General features: G+C 34.3%; 2 protein-coding genes across 2 annotated transcripts; one reads left to right on the top strand and one right to left on the bottom strand.

Moving 5' to 3' along the window:
- Positions 1-4,927: 4,927 nt before the first annotated feature.
- LOC11420513 (peroxisomal adenine nucleotide carrier 1) lies at positions 4,928-8,748 on the bottom strand. The gene is made up of 5 exons (XM_003613651.4): positions 8,547-8,748; positions 6,705-6,936; positions 5,986-6,132; positions 5,706-5,863; positions 4,928-5,615 (listed from the first exon to the last, which is right to left on the bottom strand). Exons 1-5 carry the CDS (start codon positions 8,687-8,689, stop codon positions 5,339-5,341), a joined length of 957 nt encoding a protein of 318 aa, XP_003613699.1. The 5' UTR covers positions 8,690-8,748; the 3' UTR covers positions 4,928-5,338.
- A 9,489-nt stretch (positions 8,749-18,237) lies between these two features.
- LOC11416057 (pentatricopeptide repeat-containing protein At1g09410, mitochondrial) lies at positions 18,238-18,909 on the top strand. The gene is made up of 3 exons (XM_024784776.1): positions 18,238-18,350; positions 18,434-18,627; positions 18,677-18,909. The coding sequence occupies exons 1-3, from the start codon at positions 18,238-18,240 to the stop codon at positions 18,907-18,909; spliced, it is 540 nt and encodes a 179-aa protein (XP_024640544.1).
- The last annotated feature ends 2,784 nt before the right edge of the window (positions 18,910-21,693 follow it).

Below are 21,693 nucleotides of genomic sequence, written 5' to 3' on the forward strand. Positions count from 1 at the left end.
AAATATGCAATTTTTCCGATTCAATCAAGGTGTTTGTTTACATCAACTTACACAATTATACAATTAAAATTAGTGATGGAAATGACTTTTTTATCCTTCTATTTAAGTAGGAAATGACTACATTATCTTCTCCTAAATAATCAATTTTTATTTAACTTCATATGTTTTTAAGATCTCTTATTTAAAAGATATCTCTCAGCAACGTTGTGACACATTTGTGAAATAAGTGGGATGAAGCTTTGATGTTTTTTTTTATGAAGATAAAAGTCATGTTTGATTTCAGACATAATCAGTTATGGGATTATCTTGAGATGTTCAATTGCAATATACCTTAGAAGCTTTGTTGGAGGAAAATCAATTACATTATCCATCTTTCTTTCAACTTTAGTCATGTTGTCTTTTAATATTGCATGTTTAAGTAACTATAGTGAATGCAGCTATTTGATCCATGTTTTCTATAATTTAGATTTGACATACTAAGTTGTTTTGTGTATTCAATGTGAACATCAATCTAAAAAAGATTCTATTATTTATTTTATTAAATTTACCTTATGTCTGATATGATTCAATTTAGATAAGGAAATTGAGCATTAAATAAATATTGTTGTTGAAGATAAAATATGAAGTATGATGTGTGTTAGAAGAATATCTAAAAACAAAAATGGGTAATTTCAATTCGCTTAGAACTACAAAAGTAGATTTTTTTTATGTTGGAGAACTCCCGTAATTGTTTATTTGTTATTATTCTTATAAGAATATGAGTGCAAGAAATACAACTCTTTTCTTGATTAGAAATTCTTTAACTTTTAAAAATTCTTGAATTAGAAATTCTTTTGCTCAAGAAATTATTTAACTTTTATTATAAAATATTATTAACTTATAAGTAATTTTCTATAATAGAATCAATTAACGTTAGTAAAGCTTTTTTTATTTTTTTTATTTTTAAATTTAGTCCTTTTTTTTAAACAAATAAAGTTTTTTAAGTAATATCTTAGATCAAAATTTGGGATGTTACATGATATGTGATGCATATTGGTGGAGTCTAAATTAGAGTTGCTTTTTATTTGTATAATGGTGGCCCTAAGTGTGGTTTGGATAGGAGACCTTTCACGACTCCAAACATTGCGGAAACCAACATCTTTTAGTAATACATAATATACATGACTAATTTTTATAATAATATACGTTAATAATTATGGGGGTAACAATTTTTTATTGTGTATTTGCAAAAGTATTTTTTATTTACGTATTTGTACAAAAACAAGAAAGAAAAATAAGAAAATACAAAAGAATAGAAGAAAAAAACTAACAAGAGATCAAGTGCATAATAAATGTTGTGGATGTTCCTCATCTAATTTCGATATGGTAAATGATGTAATTTGTAATTATTCCATAAAATAACAACACATTATAAATTTTTATGTGATTGTTTATAAAATATGAATCAGTTATTCGATTAGTAATAGATACATAATACATAGATATAACAAAGTTTGAAATTTAAAATTATTTTATATTTCTAACATATATATACTTTTTTTCATGTGAAATACATGATTCAAATGGCCATATTTGATCGTTGAAGAATGAGGATGATGTATATTTTTTGGAAGATATATTGGTGGTTAGGCAAGTGGTTGATGGTGTTGCTCATGATTGAAATGCATGACTCCAAGAATCACCCGTAATATATGAAACATGATGGTGATATGTATATTTTGCAATTGTAATGAATGACTATAAGAGTCGTGTTTAATTCATGAGAATTGCACAAAATCAAATGTGTGTAATTTATCTAATATTCAAAATTAATTTTTTAAATAAAAATCATTGTTACATTAATTTTGTTTTTATTTTTTCTTTAATTATTACAACATGCGTTTATCAAGGTTCAGTAGATTTTTAAAATGATTATCTTTGTTAACTGATTCAAACAAGTTGATAATCAATTAAAAAAAAAATTAAATGTCACGATGACTTGTTTTTTAGAAGGACTTAAATTGTTTACTTTTTACATATCAACAAAAAGAAAATTTTGTTTTTTATTGGGACTAAGGATTGGTCAATTTTGATAAAGTAGTTGGTAATATTATCTTGTGTTGTATTTTTTTTTATAAAAATCATAATTATGTGGAACAAAAATTCATGATTAATTTGTCCGTCTTTTAAAAGCAGCAAAATTTTATCGTATAGGTTTTATAATGAAATTTGATCAATGAATATATGCTTACTCAACGAAATTTGCATGTTTTGTTCGAAAAATCAAAATGAATTGAAATGTCTTCAAAATTTTATGAAACATTTCAAATCATTTCACTCTAGTTTTATAGAGCACTACGGAAAGAATCATCTAAAAAATTGATTTCTAGATTATGGTTTCCATTGTTTTGATTTTTTATTGTTGACGATTTAAAAATTCATAATTCATTCTTTCATTGTCGGAAAATTCTTATTTTATGTTGGAGAGACCTTATTTTAACATCCTAAGCATGACTGCAAAACATCATTAACAAATTCAACCTCAAGTTTTCAATTCATGTTAGAAAAAAAATTGTGAGAAATTTTTCTGAGAAGATTTTTTGTGACAAGATTCTCTACCAGGTCAGCACACCTCATGTGTGATTGGGTTGTTGGAGAACCTAAATAGGAAAAATCTTAAATTATAGTGGTAAAATTTGTGCTTTTATTTTAGAGAATATTTGATTTCACGTATGTTAGAGAGACTTCAACAATTAACCCTTTTTTAAATTTTCCTTTAGTAAATGTGCAACTTAAACTTTTTATCTTCGTCTTATCACCCCCAATTTTTTCGTTCAAGCTTAACCACTTTGCAGAGACGAAAAATATTCTATTATTATGATTAATAGGGGTATTATTATTTTAATTAGTGGTTCATGAAACTTGTGATTCCCTTGACATTTGCCTTCTAATTTTGTAAATACCAATTCCATCTCACAAAAATTGTTCGGAAGTCTTCAAACGAATAAATATGTATGAAAAATATATCGAAGATTAGTCATTTTAGTCCATGAATGTGATAAATTGCAAAATAGTCCGTGAATGTAGTCTCTGTTAGTCAATTTAGTCCTTGAATGCAGATTCTGTTAGTTAATTTAGTCCCTGAATGTAGACTCCGTCGGTCACTTTAGTCCCTGAAATTGACCAACAAAGTCTACATTCAGGGACTATTTTGCAATTTCTCTGCATTCAGGGACTAAAATGACTACTCATTTCTCATTCACGGACTAAAGTGACTCATTCCGCATCAGAGCTAGACTGTACAAGCTTTATGCCCTGGGTAGGTTTCTTTTTTTTTTTTTTTTTTTTTTTGTCATTATACAAAAAAAAAAAACATAAGCTTCAAAAATATGTATGAAAAAATCGGGATGTTTAATAACCGCGCCATTCCCTCTGATCTAGATAGGTTATGCTACTGAATTTGCCATAAACTTTTTTTCAAATGCTAAATGCAACTGAGATAACTTGTAAACTTCAACAAAACTATTCACAACACCTTCATATCCTACGTAATCATGGATCATGGTTTATTTTTATGAATCCAGATTCCCTGTTGTAAGAGAAACACACAATTAAATGCACTAAAACAATATCGGCTATTGATTTGAGATCAGGCGGTTTATATTACACATTTACAAAATGAATTTTAAATAATCTCTAGCATGGATTTAGATCGGACAGTCGAGATCGGTTCCTATGCAACACAAATCATGGAAGGAGCCTGTTTCCTTGTTTTGGCATGCAGAAAATAGAATTCAAAACTAACAGAAGTTGATAAAAACATGGAATTACCGGTTAACCATTTACTTGAAGAAAATAAAGCAGTTGATTAGTACAGTTTGTTAGTTTTTCTTCAGCACATTGCAATGAAAAATCAAATAAAAAAGGTGATCAATTAGAGAGAATGAACCAATTTTGATAAATATTTCCACAAGAACTTGTAGTAAAGAAAAAGTTGAAATGATATTGTAATAATTATGAGTATTATTCTAACTATAAGATTCTCTTATAAACTAAAAAAATCAACTTTTGCACATAATTTTTTTTTCTTCAGAAACTTATCTTAATAAACTGAACACAAACTTATAAGTTATACAGATAACTCGGCAGAAATGGAGATGTTAGTAACAACGCCATTCCCTACGATCCTCTCTGATCAAGAGAAGTTATCCTACTGATTGTGCATAAAATTTTCTGAAACAACTCAATAGTACAAAAATATCTTGTTAACCCTTTTCTGTATCTTGACTCTGTTTCGACAAACAACTTAATTAAACGTTGATAGCATGAACATTTATCATATAACTATAAGTTGATAGGACCTGGGATGAGAAAGTTAACTCACATTTAACACATAAGTTGTCTAGGCCAATAGTATCGAGAGTTTATGTTTAGAGAAATTTAGAGGGACAAAATGAGAGGAAAGAAGTTGGAAATGAATTGTGTCAGTGGATTTTGCTAAAAGGAGGTTGGATAGAGACAGAAAGGTATCAACTGGGATCATTCTATTTGTTAGAGGCAGAGAGGAGCTTAGCACTTGGACAATAGGATAGAATGCCATTCTATTGTTGTTTGCTTTCATTGTAAATCTATTTTCTTCTAATTGTTGGTTCTGTAATCCAGGATCACATCATAAGTGCTTAGGTATAAGTTATTTATGTAACAAAAGATAAAATAAATCAACATGGTTTATATATAAGCTATAAGCTGTTTCCACAAGTTATCTTACGCAGCTTATGAACATGTCACGAGCTATCTTCATAAGCTCTTCAAAACAATCTCAAAAGTACTTAAGTCATTAGATAAGCTCAAATAAGTCCGATTCAAACAGACCCCTAGAAGAGAAACTCACTTGAATAGAAGGGTAGAAGACACAAAATTAAATGTTCTAAAAATATCAACCAGAAAATAAGAAAAATAACAAACTTTATTAACCTGAAACTGAAGTTACTACATGAAGAGGGTGCTTATTTTATTTATGAAGCACCTAAACTATTCTTAACTTATATCCTTCTGATGTAGGACTTCCACAACATACCAAAAAATCAACTATAAACAAAAACTAAGACGTAACATTATTATTTATTATATGAAATATAACAAATCAAAACTCGAATGCATTTTATTAAGACTTTCAGCCTTGCTATGGTCTATTGCGCATTTGCGTAAATTCTTGGACTAGTTGTTCTACATCAACAAGCGAAGGGCATAGGACCAAAGAGAAGCCAGAAAAAGAACTCCGTCTCAGCTCAAACGAAATGGATGTATTTGTCAAAATGCACACATTGCATCGAAGCTTCTTCCTCCAATAACGACTATATTACACGTTTTTAACCCTACCCTTTGGGAGTAATAGATACCTTTTAATTGCAAGTATAAGGACCCAAGTAGTGGCTGAGATCTTTTCCTTGATCATCAAGAGCAATGCTGAGCTCAAAACAGTTTTCAATATCTGAGCATGCAATCCTTTAAAATAGCCCAATAAGCCCTCCTGTTTCCATATTCCGATGACAACACTGGACACAGTTTTCGGTGATTTTATCAGTTTTTTGGAAGATTCTTCATCCGTGTCTTCAGCTTGAATTATGACTTTGCACCTATACGAAGATAAAAAAGAAAAAGATATCAGTAGTGCAGTAGAAACTAAGTTCGCAGATCAAAACAAGTTGGAAGGAATAATTATATACCTGATAGCAGGATATGTTAGACAGGTAGCAATACTCTTTGAAACTGCACCTAAAAGAAAGGCCATAAACGCAGACAGCGATGCTGGAGATACTCCTTTCTCAGCTATGGTTTGATTGTTTGTCAGTACTCGGTTTTTCAGCTGATCAAACACTGTATACTGTAGCACATGATATTTCAAAGATAAGCTATATTGGTCTTGAAAAAAGCCTTTTAAATAAAATGCAACTTAAAAGAAATAACAAATGACCGTTCCAGTTGAGACAAACTAGCTTGAGCTACCTGAATTGCAGGGTTAGAGGTGAGCATCAAGGAAATGCTAAGGCCATCAAATGCATCACTCCATGTGCCTTCTGTAAGGGTTCTCAGTAGCCCTTTAGCCTTTCCAAAGGGACTTGTCTGCATCCTTGAAGAGGCTGTATCCAGGGGCTACACAGTCATCAATAAGATACTCTTGTATTAAAATTACATAATTTCATTAAATTACATTATCTTTCATACACAAGATAACAAAGACCAAATTTAAAATAATATGTTCGTAGATAGTAACAGATAATTGCAACCATGATTTATTATATCTACTTGTGAAACATCATGTATGGTTATTGGTGCGAAATATTCACCTCCATCGGGGAACCTGACTGGCCACCTTTATAGTGGCATTTCCCCTCCCAACAACGTTTTTTCCATCCACAAGGTTCGGACCCGAGACCTTGCTTAAGTGATCCGAGATCAACTCCACTCAGACAAACGTAATGTTGGAAGAGGTTCAACATTCCAACAGTGAAATACCAACAAAATAAGCATACCATAAAGCATAACCATAAGATTTAGATCACAATTTTGAGCTATCCAGAACAACAATGCCAATTTATAACGATTATTAGATATGGTCAAAACATCGTAGAAGATATATTTTAAATGCACGCCTAAAACTAAAACTACAAATAGGTAATGCTACCTCTTTTATAAACAAAAAAAAAAAGGTAATGCTACCTCACCTGAGTTGTGATGGCAGTGACAGCCCCAGCAGCAGCAGCAATTAACAAATTTGCTCTTGTTCCAATGGACTTATATCCACTTTTTTCTAGATACAGTCTTTTAAAGTAACTATAACCATAAAAGTAGACAAATTGTGAAAAGAAGGATTGAAGATTTTTTGTTCCAAGTCCCTGGTAAAGGGAAAGAATCTGACGGTTAGATATTGCCTCCCATAACACATCAGAGAGATTCCTGCAAAGGTAAAACAAGTACAATGTAATTAAGTACATAAACCAAAGAGCTTGGTGATGTCTATCGAGGATATTGGAAAATAGTAGTTCAAATTCTGCTATGCTACAATGCTATAGCGTCACTATTTGACAGCACTTTGTACTAAACAGCGTATTGCAGAACAATAGTTATTTGTTCAAGATTCCTTATGCTATAGCGCCGCTATTTGACAACACAGCAAGAGATGCATTGTGGTGGCTAATTTTGTTGAAGTAAGATCAATCAACCTAAGCCAATCAAATTCTGACAACTACAGAACTGTATTTTCTATGCAATTTGGCAGAACCACACGGGGAACATACTTATCATTTGTAAAATTTGAATGCATCACACTTCATTCCCATTTTTAACTTAATCAAACAAACATTAAAATTTAACAAATCATCAAAAGAAAAATCAATAATTAAGAAACCTAAGCCATTCAATTGTTCCTCATAAGATATAATTTTCCTCAATTTGGTTCCTCTGCTTCCAGTTTCCTCAATTGAATGGTTAAATGTATTGATTATATCCAACTTGACGTGTTGGCACATTCCACAAGCTTTGATCCAACTTATTTTTAAGTATAAATTAAAAAAAACTTCACTCGAACCATGGACCTCTAGTTCTCCAAATCTTTCCAATAAATCTAATGCTAGTGATCATGTGACATTGTAAAAGGTTTCTTTCTTTTATTTAAGTGTTAAGAAATGCAATTCAACTTTCATTGAATGATTTGATTGAAAAAACTAGAAGTAGTATAATATAAACCAAAGCTAACAGCATTCCACCTTTCAATGTCCACACCAATACACTATTACACTTCTACAATTAGCCATGACTCTTAGTCCAATAGGTGCCGGTGTCGAACACCTGTGCGACACTCATACAACACGTGCTTGACAAATCAGACAAACGTCCCCAAAAAAAACTTTTCGAACACAACAAAGCATATATTTCAAAGTAATATATTAGTATTTTTTAAAAAAACTTGGTATCTGGTCGAAGGACAAACAAACCAGTACGGAGGACCAATCCCACCGTCCACTATTGGGGGGTCTATTTAAAGCCAGAGCAAAATTATGTATGGAATAGCCCACGCAAATTGACAATACAGCTCAAACTACATACTCCTTGGATAATTGACATAAAAAACAGAGAAACTTATGCTACAAAGCAAATATTTGAAACTTGTAAAGCATGACAATTATGCAAAATTAAGAACTACAATTCAATTACTCAATTCAAAAGGAATTCTCATTTATTTTGAGATACATAAAGAAAACATTCTTAAACAGAGGAAACAAGAGTCCTTTCCCACCACGACAAAGAACAAAATAGCACAATTCAAACAACACATTTTTTTCCATCAAGAACAAAAAAACACAATTTTTACACCATCAAAATCAAAATGATAAAAAACCCACCAATCAAAACAACTCAACAATCGATAATAACAAGGAAACCACCCAAAAAACAAAAAAACGATCAAACACAAAATCAAGAACAAAAACATGATCTTTACAACAAAGGGTAACAGGATCAAAAGCAAGAAATCATAAAATGAATAATCAAAGGGTTGTTAAACATACTTGTACTTTCTGTTACCCTTAGAACGTGCCTCAGCTTGATACTTAGTCTTGCAAGTATCAAGAGGGTAGAGAATTGTTGTGCTAAGCAATGATCCTATGGCTCCAGAAGTGGCTTCTGCCAAGGATTCCAGATCCACGTTCATCTTCCTCTTCCTCTTCCTCTTCTGTTTCTTCTTGTTTTTCTCTTTATGAATGACACGAGTGTCAAGGTGGTGGGTGTTGTATTAAATTAAATTATCAATTTATACAACGACTATAGTTTTTTTTTATTTGTTTATTTTTATAAGAAGAACTATATTATTTTTTCTTTTCTAAATTATATTTTTTTCTCTTTGTAAGTTTTTTTAAGTATAATTTTGGATCTTTTAAAAAAAAAACAAAAAATAAACTAAATCCTTGAAAATAACATGGCTAAGACATTGCCTAGTAAAAAAGATGTTAAACAAAGAAGAGGTTCATTGAAAGTAGCAAAATAATATGAACTCTTAGCTTCCAATTTTAGTAAGAATATCGGCATAAGAATTCTTCTCTAAGAATATGATGAATCGAAATAAATTAAAGTGATGTCACACAAAATCAATAAGCAGGAAAACAAATATTTTTTTAATATTTTAGATAACTTGTTTTTTTCTTTTTGATAATTTATTAAGATGAAAAGTTATGTCATAGTTTAGTGATATATAAGAATCCTAATTTTTTGTCTAGTCGTTTTCTTTTTTTTATCCAATCACATTACAGGTTCTTAAATCGAACATGGTACAATTTGAGTTGTAGTATCCAATCATTTATTTTTAAGAAAAACAAATGTACCATATATATAATAATATGTAATAAAATATAAATGATCAACTCCTTATAACATATTGGGATAAGAACATTGCATAATTTATGCATGATCGGAGTTCGAATCCCAAATTACTTATAAGGACAAATATTTAGGTTATAAACTCCCACAATCAACTAGTTGCTCTCAAATACAAACAAATACTAACAACGTTGTAGTATTGAGTTTGGGTTTGGAAATTGAAAGGAAAAGAAGAATATGGGTTTGTAAGATTGCAAATTTTGACCAAGCATTAAAACATAAGAAGGGTCGTGGTCACCAGTCACCGATCATGGAACGGCTCCACGTAACTTTGTTTCTTGTTGGAAACAACAACTAGATGCCACGATGAATCCCATTGTGACCAAAAACGTGAATTGCGTGCTAACAGCTGAATTAAGAGGCTGAAAAATACATTTACGTGAACTTATGATTGATAGAAATGAATAAAAATAAATGGGAGAGGAGCAATTATCCTAAATTAAATGTCGTTGGCCGGCCCGGTTGGGGTTCGAATATAGAGTTGTTTTTTTACTCTTTAAACTTCGGAACTACACATATTAAAAGACAAAACAAAGATTAAAAATCTAAAATATCAATACTCTGAAGTAACTTGGGCGGGATATTGCAACTCAACAAGAAGCTTCTCTCTTCCCTTCTAGGTCTCCATTCTCAACCTAAGAAAATTGTGGCTGCCACCCATCTAGTTCTATGTTTTCTCAATATGCACTCTTATCAGTCATCACTACAATAGCTGGAATTTGGGATATTGCAACTGTTTTATTGTGCTTGTGGATTTTATCTTTGATATACCTCTTTTTGAATAGTACAATTCAGATTATAACACCAGGCGTATGTTTGGTAGGGGAAGGAGATTTTCAACAATATAGTTCCTACATATTTCTAAAGCTCGTTCACGCTCCCACCTCCCTTAGGGGTATTGTTTTCTTCATCTCGTCCTCCTCTTCCCTCCTCCTTCGGTTTTTCTCTAATAAGCAAACTACTGGTATGTCCTATCACATACCTCTGGTTAGGCTCTTAGGAGATTAGAAATAGATTTATGATCTTATATAATAAGTTTAAAAAGCTTGAAAATTATTGTAATGTATTGTTCATATATTAATAAAATGAGTTGTTTTTATGTTTGTGTCTTTTTAATTCTATATTTTACCTTATTCGCATTTTATCTTATGAATTGCAAAGCTTAAAATTGTAAAAGTTCTGGAAAAACACTAATCTGGATTGTCAAATCCAGAAACATCTGCAAAATTCTAAATGCAATATGGAAAACGAAATCTAGATCAGGGATAAAATTGGAAGAAAAATAGGGAGCACGAGGAAAGGTATAGGGTGGGAAAAGTAATAGTATAGTTTTTATATTTTGATGAAAACTATTTGTAAGGATAGTAGCCCACTTGATTGTCTTTCACGGCCCAAGCCAAAATCAAATTATTAATCCTAAATGACTTGTTTCACTTGTCAGCTTGCTAACTAGGGTTGTACATCGGTTGGAATGTTGTTTTTGTAATTTGAAAATTATGACAGAGCTTTGAAACTATTACCGGGGTGAGTCACGACCAGGTCGTTTTCTTTAAGACGTTTCGCGGCACTACCTAAGTTGTGCAAGGTAGACTAGCAACCGCGTCGTCTCCAGGATAAAACAGCCCAGATTCTAACTGTACGATTAAAGGCTGCACTGCCAGAAATCCCTCGAGAATAACACCTCAATATGGTTTTCGAAAAGTTTCGAAAAACCACTCTAATATGGTACGTAGACCACTCGATAAACCAAAGAAGGAGGAAAGAAAGAACGGTTCGTCAACACAAACCGCGGGAGGGAGAAGAGAGGAGAGAAAACCAGAGAAGAGTATTCGATTCTCAGTTTTGGAGTGAAGAATACTATTCCCGAGCTCTCAATTTATAAGGAGGATTTCTACTAGAGTGTGTGATCTACCCGATGTGGGACATAAAATTTTCAATTCACACTTTACAATAGTTTTTCCATCCTTGTGTTTACATTCCAAAGGCTCCACAAACTCACTAGTATATTCCAAGTTTTTTTTCCATTATACACTAGTGTTCCAACAATCCCCCACTTGAATTCAAAATTGGTTTCGAAAGTTACGTTTTAAACGTTTCTTAAAGATTGCTAGTAAACAAAGGTGTCGCCAACAACTTGAACCTTTGCATAGTGAGTAGTATTTCGATTAACAAGAGTTGCTTACAGCATTGAACTCTATCTCAGACATAGGACCCACACACAACCTTTTCTTAGGTGTTTTCTAAAAAGCCCGTGCGTTAATGGCCTTGCACGTCTATCCCAGTTTTAACAAATGCTCTAGGAATTCTGCCTCGAAATTCCATAAGAACCGGCCTCAGTTCTACATACGTATAGGTGAGTCTATTAGAAGTACTCCTGTAGCTATGTACTTCACTCCATAAGAAGTATAGATCTCATTAAGAGTTTCTATTATCTCAACCTTCGGTCACTGCAGGATCATGCGTTCTCATAGCATGTTCTATCACTTGTGATTTGTTATTACCCATTGAACCTAGTTCTTGGGATCTCCAGTCATTTAGGTCGGGTTTCCATCACTTATGATCAATAGGCATTAGTCCCATCCTACTGGATGTATTTGCGACTTTCTCTCTGTTTAGTCCTTTCGTCAAAGGATCAGCTAAGTTTTCATTTGTTCGTACGAAATCTACTCTTACCGTTCCGTTCGAAAGATATTCTCTTATCGTGTTGTGTATTCGTCTTATCTGTCGTCTCTTACCATTGTAATAACGATTCTCAATTTTTGCGATAGCCGCGGTACTATCACAATGAATTAACACAGCTGGTAACAGTCTCTCCCATAAAGGGATTTCAGATAGCAAGCATCTTAGTCAACTTGCTTCTTCACTAGCAGCAACTAGTGCTATCATCTCAGATTCCATTGTGGACTGAGCCAGAATGGTCTGTTTCTTGGATTTCCAGGAAACAGCTCCTCCAGCAATGTTAAATATATAGCCACTGGTCGCTTTGGAATCATCTAATAAGGTATTCCAATCTGCGTCACTGTATCCTTCAAGCACTGCAGGATATCTCTGATAATGCAGTCCTAGAGTCATGGTTTTCTTCAAATATCTCATGACTCTTTCGATAGCTTGCCAATGCTCCATGCTTGGTCTGCTCGTAAACTTGCATAGTAGTCCTACGGCATAGCCGATGTCGGGTCTGTACAATCAGTGGCATATCTGAGACTGCCAATGATGCTCGCATATTCAGTCTGTCTAACACTATCTCCAGTGTTCTTAATTAGCTTCACACTTGGGTCACAAGGTGTGCTCGCAGGTTTACAATCGAAGTAATTATATTTCCTTAAGATCTTCTCAACATAGTGAGATTGATTCAAGGAAATTCCATTATCAGTTCTAGTAATCTTGATTCCAAGAATTACATCTGCTTCTCCTAGGTCTTTCATATCAAAGTTGTGGCACAACAATGATTTCACATCTTTAATGGCATTAAGGTTTGAACCAAATATGAGTAAGTCGTCTACGTATAGACATATGATCGTGCAAGTGTTATTTTCGTACTTGGAATAAATACACTTGTCGTTTTCATTCACCTTAAACTCATTCTCAATCATAAGATTGTCGAATTTCTCATGCCATTGTTTCGGTGCTTGTTTTAGACCATACAAAGATTTGTCTAACTTACAAACTTTGTTCTCTTGTCCATGGATTACGAAACCTTCAGGTTGGTCCATGTAGATTTCTTCTTCTAATTCACCGTTTAAAAAAGCAGTTTTTACATCCATTTGGTGTACTATCAAATTGTGGATGGCTGCCAAAGAGATTAGTACCCTAATGGACGTGATTCTAGTTACAGGCGAATATGTGTCAAAGAAATCTACATTTTCTCTTTGTCTAAAACCTTTGGCTACAAGGCGTGCCTTGTATTTGTCGATTGACCCATCAGGTTTTAGTTTCTTTTTCAAGATCTATTTACAACCTATAGTCTTGCATCCAGGAGGCAAGTCAGTTAGGTGTCAGGTTTCGTTGGACATTAGAGAATCCATTTCATCATTTATAGCTTCTTGCCATAAATCAGCGTCAATTGAAGACAGAGCTTCCTTGATGCTTGATGGATCCTCCTCTATTGTATATGCCACATATTCGGGGCCATATTCTTTAGCAATTCTTGCTCTCTTACCTCTACGAGGTTCTATAACATCTCTTTCGATGTTTTCATTGCTTGTTATGATTTCAGAAGGTTGATCAAGAACTGAGTTATCGGTGCCCCCACTATTACCCCCACTGTCTCCTGACTTAAAGGGAAATTTATTTTCATAGAAGTCAGCATCATTTGATTCTATGATCGTTTTAGATTTCAGGTCGTAAAACCTATAAGCTTTACTATTTAAGGCATACCCAATGAATACACATTCATAGGCTCTACTTGCTAGTTTGACTCTTTTGGGGTCTGGTTTCCTTACATAGGCTAGGCAGCCCCATGTTCTAAAATAAGACAAGTTTGGTTGTCTTTTCTTCAAAATTTCATATGGAGAAATTTTGTTCTTTGTTTTGGGTACTCTGTTTAGCACATAGCAAACAGTCAATAAAATTTCTCCCCACCAATGAGGCGCTGCTCCGAAATTAAGCATTGTTGCAACTACTAACTCGGTAAACGTTCTATTTTTCTTTCCGCTTTACCGTTCATTTCAGGAGAATAAGGAGCAGTTGTTTCATGAATAATTCCGAGTTCTTTATAATACTCATTGAATGTATGTGATCCATATTCAGTACCTCTGTCACTTCTAAAACGCTTGATTCTAATATTGAATTGATTTTCAATTTCTTTTACATACTGTTTAAATATTTCAAGCGCTTCATTTTTATTTCTCATTAAATACACATGTGTGTAATCCGAGCAGTCGTCTATAAAAGTGATGAAATATCTTTTTCCATTTCTATTCAAGTTTCCATCTAATTCGCATAAATCAGAATGAATTAATTCAAAAGGTTCAGTTATTCTGGTTACTGATTTATGTGATTCTTTATTTATTTTTGCTTGACTACAAAATTGACATTTTTCAAAATCGTTTAAAGATATTTTAGGAATTAATTCTAAACCGCTCATATTTGAAATAATTCTTTTGTTAACGTGACAGAGTCTAGAATGCCAAATATTAAAATCACACAACATATAAGCAGAAGAAGAAATTTTATTCATATCAATGTTCAACTTAAACATGCCATCAGTGGCGTACCCTTTCCCAACAAAAATACCATTCTTAGTGATGGTGTACAAATCAGCCCCTATGCTTTGAGTAAACCCAGCCTTATTCAAAAGAAAACCTGAAACTAAATTCTTCATAATTTTAGGAGTGTGCAGCACATCCTTTAGTATCAGAGTCTTTCCAGAGGTGAACTTCAGCTCTATATCTCCGATTCCAGCAACATCAGTGGAGTGGGAGTCTCCCAATAACACCTTCTGATCATCACAAGCAGTATATGTTTTAAACATATCTCTATCATAGCAGACATGGCGAGAAGCACCAATGTCCACCCACCAGCCATCAGAACCTGCAATCATATTTATCTCAGTAATCATAGCCACATAGGGCTCATCAGGTGCAGCAGCAGTAGCCATGTGAGCCTGTGCTGGTCGGTTGGTTCTGTTTCTGCACTTGCGTGCCATATGACCTGCTTGCCCACAATTGTAACAGTTGAAAGGTGGAGCAGCATCATTCTTTGGTGGCTGTTGAATCTGGGGTCTTGGATTGTTCCCAGTCTTATTCCTGTTGGAATTCTTATTCATAGGGCGGTTCTGATTCTTAAATGGTTTGCCAGCAGGCTTCAGAACAGCACCTACAAATTTCTTTTTAGTGTTGTTGTTAGAAACAACAAACACCTCTTCATTCTGGTCCTGCTTTCTCGCTTCTTCTTCAATACGAAGGTGAGTGATCAGACTTTAAAGAGAGAACTCCTTAGTTTTGTGTCTAAGAAGACTCTTGAAGTCCTTCCAGGCAGGAGGCAGCTTATCAATAATCACAGCTATTTGGAACTGTTCGGGAAGTGCCATCCCTTCAGCTATGATCTCGTGAGCAATTTGTTGCAGCTCATGTGATTGTGCCTCAACAGACTTATCATCACTCATTTTGAAATTCAGATAGCGGCTTACGGCTTATTTCTTAAAACCAGCCTCTTCAGTATCATACTTCTTCTAAAGTGCTTCCCATAATTGTTTAGCAGTATCACAGAGTCTATAATAATCATACAGAGGGTCTGTGAGTCTATTAAGAATATAATTCTTACAGAGGTAGTCATTTTCCTTCCATAGAGCAATATCTATGGCTAGCTGTTTATCTGGGTCAGCTTTCTCAGCAGCAGTAGGGTCTGCTGCCTTACCGTTATTATTCGCTCCAGCAGGAGTCGAACTCGTAGGTGCTACAGGCATAGCTTCCTTCAAAACGTAGGCAACCTTTTTAGTGGTCAAGAAGAACAACATCTTTTGCTGCCAACGTTTGAAGTGGCTACCCGTAAACAGAAACGGTTTGTTAAAGTCATCAGCTGAAACCGCGGTAATTTTTTCAGAACTCATCGTATCGTATTCGAAACGTCTTTAAAATGTTGTTTTTGTAATTTGAAAATTACGACAGAGCTTTGAAACCATTACCGGGGTGAGTCACGACCAGGTCGCTTTCTTTAAGACGTTTCGCGGCACTACCTAAGTTGTGCAAGGTAGACTAGCAACCGCGCCGTCTCCAGGATAAAACAGCCCAGATTCTAACTGTACGATTAAAGGCTGCACTGCCAGAAATCGCTCGAGAATAACACCTCAATATGGTTTTCAAAAAATTTCGAAAAACCACTCTAATATGGTACGTAGACCACTCGATAAACCAAAGAAGGAGGAAAGAAAGAACGGTTCGTCAACACAAACCGCGGGAGGGAGAAGAGAGGAGAGAAAACCAGAGAAGAGTATTCGATTCTCAGTTTTGGAGTGAAGAATACTATTCCCGAGCTCTCAATTTATAAGGAGGATTTCTACTAGAGTGTGTGATCTACCCGATGTGGGACATAAAATTTTCAATTCACACTTTACACTAGTTTCTCCATCCTTGTGTTTACATTCCAAAGGCTCCACAAACTCACTAGTATACTCCAAGTTTTTTTCATTATACACTAGTGTTCCAACAGTTTCGGTCGGAAATCGAGCTCAAAATCCGGAACTGACTCAACCGACGGTTTGAATCTCATAGTCCGTTTCCGTCCAAATGAGCATTTCGGTTTCAGCGGTTTCGGTTTGACGGTTTTCTCGGTTAATCGGGTGGATTGTATCGGTTTTAAATTAAACAAAATTGATCCAAAAAAAGCTTTACACAACCATAACTTTAGATCTGGGTTGAGAATGAAAAGAAAAAAAATAAAATAAAAGAAAGATGAAGAAACACTTTAGATTGTAGCATTGCATCACTTCCAATGTCCATGTTGTGACAACTTTCCAGTAGTAAAGAGAAGGCAATTTTATGGAAAACAAAATCAATTTTTATGGTGTGGGGTGAATACTAGTTATTCATACAGTATCTAGTTATGGAAGTTGAAGATTTGTGATAGATTTTTTTTATGACTTTTAGGTGTTGAAGATGGAAATAGGAAGATGAAGGAAGCTTGATCTAAGTAGGAGAGAATAGAGGAAGACGATGAAGAGAGGAAGAGAGAAGATTGGGAGTAGTTAGATGATTTAGGTAGAGAGAGGTGGAAGCGGCTGATGTTTAGAGAGAGAGGGGATGTTGAGAAATGAGAAAAAAAAATGGGTTTTATATCAATCCCTATTCTCTCGGTCGGATATGGGTTTCGATGGGTTGATTTAACCCATCCGAAACCGGCCGAAATTATCTACACATAACCGTTTTAGCCAACCCGAATGACCCGCGTAACCCGAATTGATCCGCCCGCTTGACCGCGGGCCTATCGGACCAGACGGATTGGGCCGGATTCAGTTTTTTTGTCCAGCCCTATTGCTAACATTTCTTCCTTAAAAAAAAAGCTTGCTAACATTTCTACCAAAACAAATAGCTTGCACATAGCCGCCGTCAACATTAGCCTTTCCTTCTTACTTATTGTTCCATTCTTTTTCCTTGTTCTTACTCATCTTCTTTCTTCTTCGTGTACTCAGATCTGAAGTGAAAGGGAGTTGAAGAAAACTGAGAAAGAAAGAAAAACTCGCTTGAACTTCATTTTTCCAGGCCGACCGGTTTTATGAAACCGTTACCTGTTCTGTCCGATTCTTTCCGGTTCTAACGGTTTCTAATCCGGTTTTTAGGGCTAACGACTTTAGACATCAGACCAAACCGGATTGGACCCGGTTCCTGGATGAACCGGTTGAACCGGCCGGTCCGGTTTGAAAAACATTGCTGGATATAGCAGTTCTCTTTTGGATTATATGTTTGAAAGGTGTAAACATATTCAGGTGTAAAAATATTCAAAAACCCTTCATTTAACAAATTTTAAAATCTTAAATAGACTTCGCAAGAAGTTCATATTGCACTTACGTAACATTGTGGCGGGCTATGTCACATGGCATAGCCAGTAAAATTGTGCCACATGTTGCTTCTTTTTTAAAAAAAAAAAATCAAATGAAATAAAAGAAAAGAAACAAAGCAGAAGCAGAACGCGCACATCTTCTTCTCCTTTAAAACGCGTTCGGCGTTCCCTCACTTCTCCCTTGCTTCACTTCTCCCTGTGCTACCCACCCACAATAATTTGTGCACAGGCCGCCTTCACTTCTCCATCATTCGCCGCCTTCTTCCTCCGTCGCCGTAATCATCTATGCACAGGCCACCGTCGATTTTCTTGAACTGATGGATTGATGAAATGCGTCGTAGAGGTATTGTTTCTTGCTCAGCTTCAATATCTTGTCTTGTTAAAAACAATCTTCCAGCTGAAGCTCTTCCTGTTTTCCAACAGATGCAGTGGGTCATTCTAATGTTTGAAATTCACTTGATAGGGCTATTATGTTCAGCATAGGTGTGATTGAATTGGGTATTTGGGTTCATTCTTTTATTGTCAGGATGAGGATTGTTATTACTGTTCCATTGTGTACTGCTATATATCTGAGATGTGGGTCGATTGATCGTTCTTTTAGGGTGTTTGATGAAATGCCGGAAAGAAATATAGTTATGTGGATTGCGTTGATTAATGGGCTTGCTGTTCATGGACGTAGTGGGGAAGCTTTGAAAGTTTTTGATGTGATGAAAGAGTCTGGTTTGAAACCTGATGGGGTGTTATTTATAGGTGTTTTGGTGGCTTGTAGTCATGGTGGTGGAAATGCCTTTGAAACCAAACTCTGTTATTTGGAGGACTTTGCTTGGAGCATCTATGAATCATAATCATCTTGTGTTGGCTGAAAAGGCAGGGAAAGGATCATTTGACCCAAGTAAGGCTGGCTTGAGAAATTCCTTGAGGCATAATAGAATTTTCATGGAGCCTGAGCTCAAGTGTGCTCAAGTGAGGCTTAGACAATTGCTACAAGCACTGCTGTTATAGTTCAAGTGAAGCTGTGGTGTTATATTTCAAGTGAAGTTGTTATAGTTCAAGTGAGGTTTTTGGCAGAATGCAAACACTGCTGTTATAGTTCAAATATCACGATGATATATTCTAATCTCACTACTGTATTGTTCAAAAATAAACAAACATTATATGCTGTAATATCACTACTGTGTTGTAATCTCACTGTTGTTATAGTTAATGAAATTTTCTTTGCCCTTTCAAAAATAAACTTAAAATAGAAAAAATGACACAATTTATTAGTTACAGTACCATAAACAAAACAAAAATGCTAAAACCGCAATGCATAAATGCAGGTAAAAAAAACCTGAAACGCTGCAACACATTAATGCAGAAACGCAAGTAAAAAAACCTGAAACACTGCAACACATAAACGCAGTTTCTTTAACTATTACCAGCAACACAACACTAAAATCGCAAAAAAGTGGTAGCTGAAATGCATAAATGCCAAAACACAATACTATAAATGCATAAACGCATATTGCAGTACACGTCAGATAATTCAAGATCGGAACCAATAGTACATAACAATTTTCCTCCGTATATAATAATCGAAGATAAAAAAATACTTGTTCAAAATACAAAATCAAGGTATATTTTTTAGCGTATCTCCAAAACATGTTTAATGTCGACATGAAATTACAAAAAAACTTCATTTCTTCCAATGTAGATCACCGGTCAATCAAGGTAAGAATATGCTCCAATATTTGTATCGTCAAAGGGTGCCTACGTTAATAACAGGGCCGTCCCTATGTAATAGGAGGCTCGACTCTCTATTTATAATAGGCCCCCAATAAAATAAAAATGCAATTATTTTGTGTAGTTAAGCTTTATTAAAAAAATAGAATCAGAAGAGCTTCTAAACATGAAACGAAATACAAAAAAATTAAGTGAAAGAGAGGTAGAATTTACCAACGACCTCGTTTGGATTTGTCACTTATCCGTTGTGGGAAAGGGAAAAACGAATGGTTTATGTGAAAAAGAAATGATTGTTGTGATTCTTTCAGTGAAATAACTTTTCAAATTGACTGATTAAGTGATTATACAAATTGGGGGTGGTTTGTTAGTACCAGATTTATATCCAGATAGGAGAACTAAAGTCTAGAAAAACCTCAAACGTGTAAAGAAGTAACATTTTTTTTTTTATATATATTTTTTATTTAAGTGGGGGTGGGTATTAGATTTAATTTTTTTTTAGGCCCATAGCTAATAACAAAGAGATAATAACAAAGAGATAATCAGTATCATGATACTTTTATATGTAAGGATAGTTCATAATGAAAAAGATGTGAAAGAAGGATGGATTCTCCAACAATTGTCGTTGAAAATATTGTGAAAGACATCCAATCTCACCATACGCCATACTTCTTTTTCTTTTTGCAAGGATGTAGTTTCTTACATCCTTCTTTGTAAATCCTACATTAGCTCTATGCCCTGCATGTGTGTTCATAAGTTGAAATGTGGACTTCTGTCTTAATCCAGAGTCATTGGCCATATCAATTTCATATGCTTATACTTCAGTTATCTTTCTATGTGATCGAAGCATGTGTGTAGTCTCTGGATTTTGTAGGTCATGGTAATGTTCATATTTAAACTCATGTATGACCAACTTTCCATTCTTACAGCGTGAAAGTGTAATTCTTGCAAGGAAATTTGTTCTAATATCGGTTCTCTCATATTTTCCTTCATATGCATTTTTGTTCCCTTTATTCTTTAGCCCTTCCTTACAACAAAACAACCTACATGATGTTACACTACCATCTTTCTTCTTGTTTGTAAAACGTACTCTAATTCCGAAGTCCACACGTAAACCATAAGCAAGCCAAAATTGTTTAGCCTCTTCCATATTATCAAATCCCATTCCAACCTCTGACTTCCAATCAACATTTGTAGATACCATGTTTGATCAAACTACCAAGGAACAACAAAAACAACAACATTAGTCAAGCTATTAAAAAAAGAAGAATTAGAGTTTATGTAACAATAAGAAAAAGAAACACTAAAATTATCATGACATGGTATTTTGAAGTATGAATTGAACTAAGGGTCTAGCTTGACATGGTGATCATCAAACAGTGCATACAAAACATTAATAAAGAATGAATGATAAGGACAGATTCTCAAGGATCAATCAATCCTTTTTTCTATTTCACAACAACAACGTTAGTCAAGCCATTAAAAAAAAAAAAACAGAGTTTATGTAACATTGTAATGGGTTCTGTATCATCCTAAAATAAAAACCCTAAATTTTCTAAAATCAAATCCCAATGAATTGAAACTAGTTCAAAAAGGTTTGTTTAGTTCCTAATCAAGTGTTCCTATTCTTTGCTTTCATTGAAATTTTGATTTCTATTATGGTTTGTTCTCATTCATATGAGCATTTCAATCATTAAAAAAATATAGATAAAGAAAAAAACCTTATGATGGCAGGTTCATGGCAGGTCGACGACGGCGGTGGCGATTGTCGGTGACAACCGGTGGTGGAGGAAAAACAAATGATTGACGGTGGTGGGTTTTGTTTTTGAGAAGAACGAGGAGTGTGCTACCAAGGGAACGTGTTCTGCTTTGTTTCTTTTCTTTTATTTCATTTGATTTTTTTTTTAAAAGAAGCAACATGTGGCACAATTTTACTTGCTATGTCATGTGACATAGCCCGCCACAATGTTACGGAAGTGCAATCCTTCAAAAAATGGGAAAAGAATATTTTTCGACTATGTAAATAGATCGAATTGGTTTGATTTTTTTTTGTTGACAAAACTAAAC

This window comes from Medicago truncatula, chromosome 5 (assembly GCF_003473485.1).
Source record: "Medicago truncatula cultivar Jemalong A17 chromosome 5, MtrunA17r5.0-ANR, whole genome shotgun sequence".
Classification (NCBI taxonomy): Eukaryota; Viridiplantae; Streptophyta; class Magnoliopsida; order Fabales; family Fabaceae; genus Medicago; species Medicago truncatula.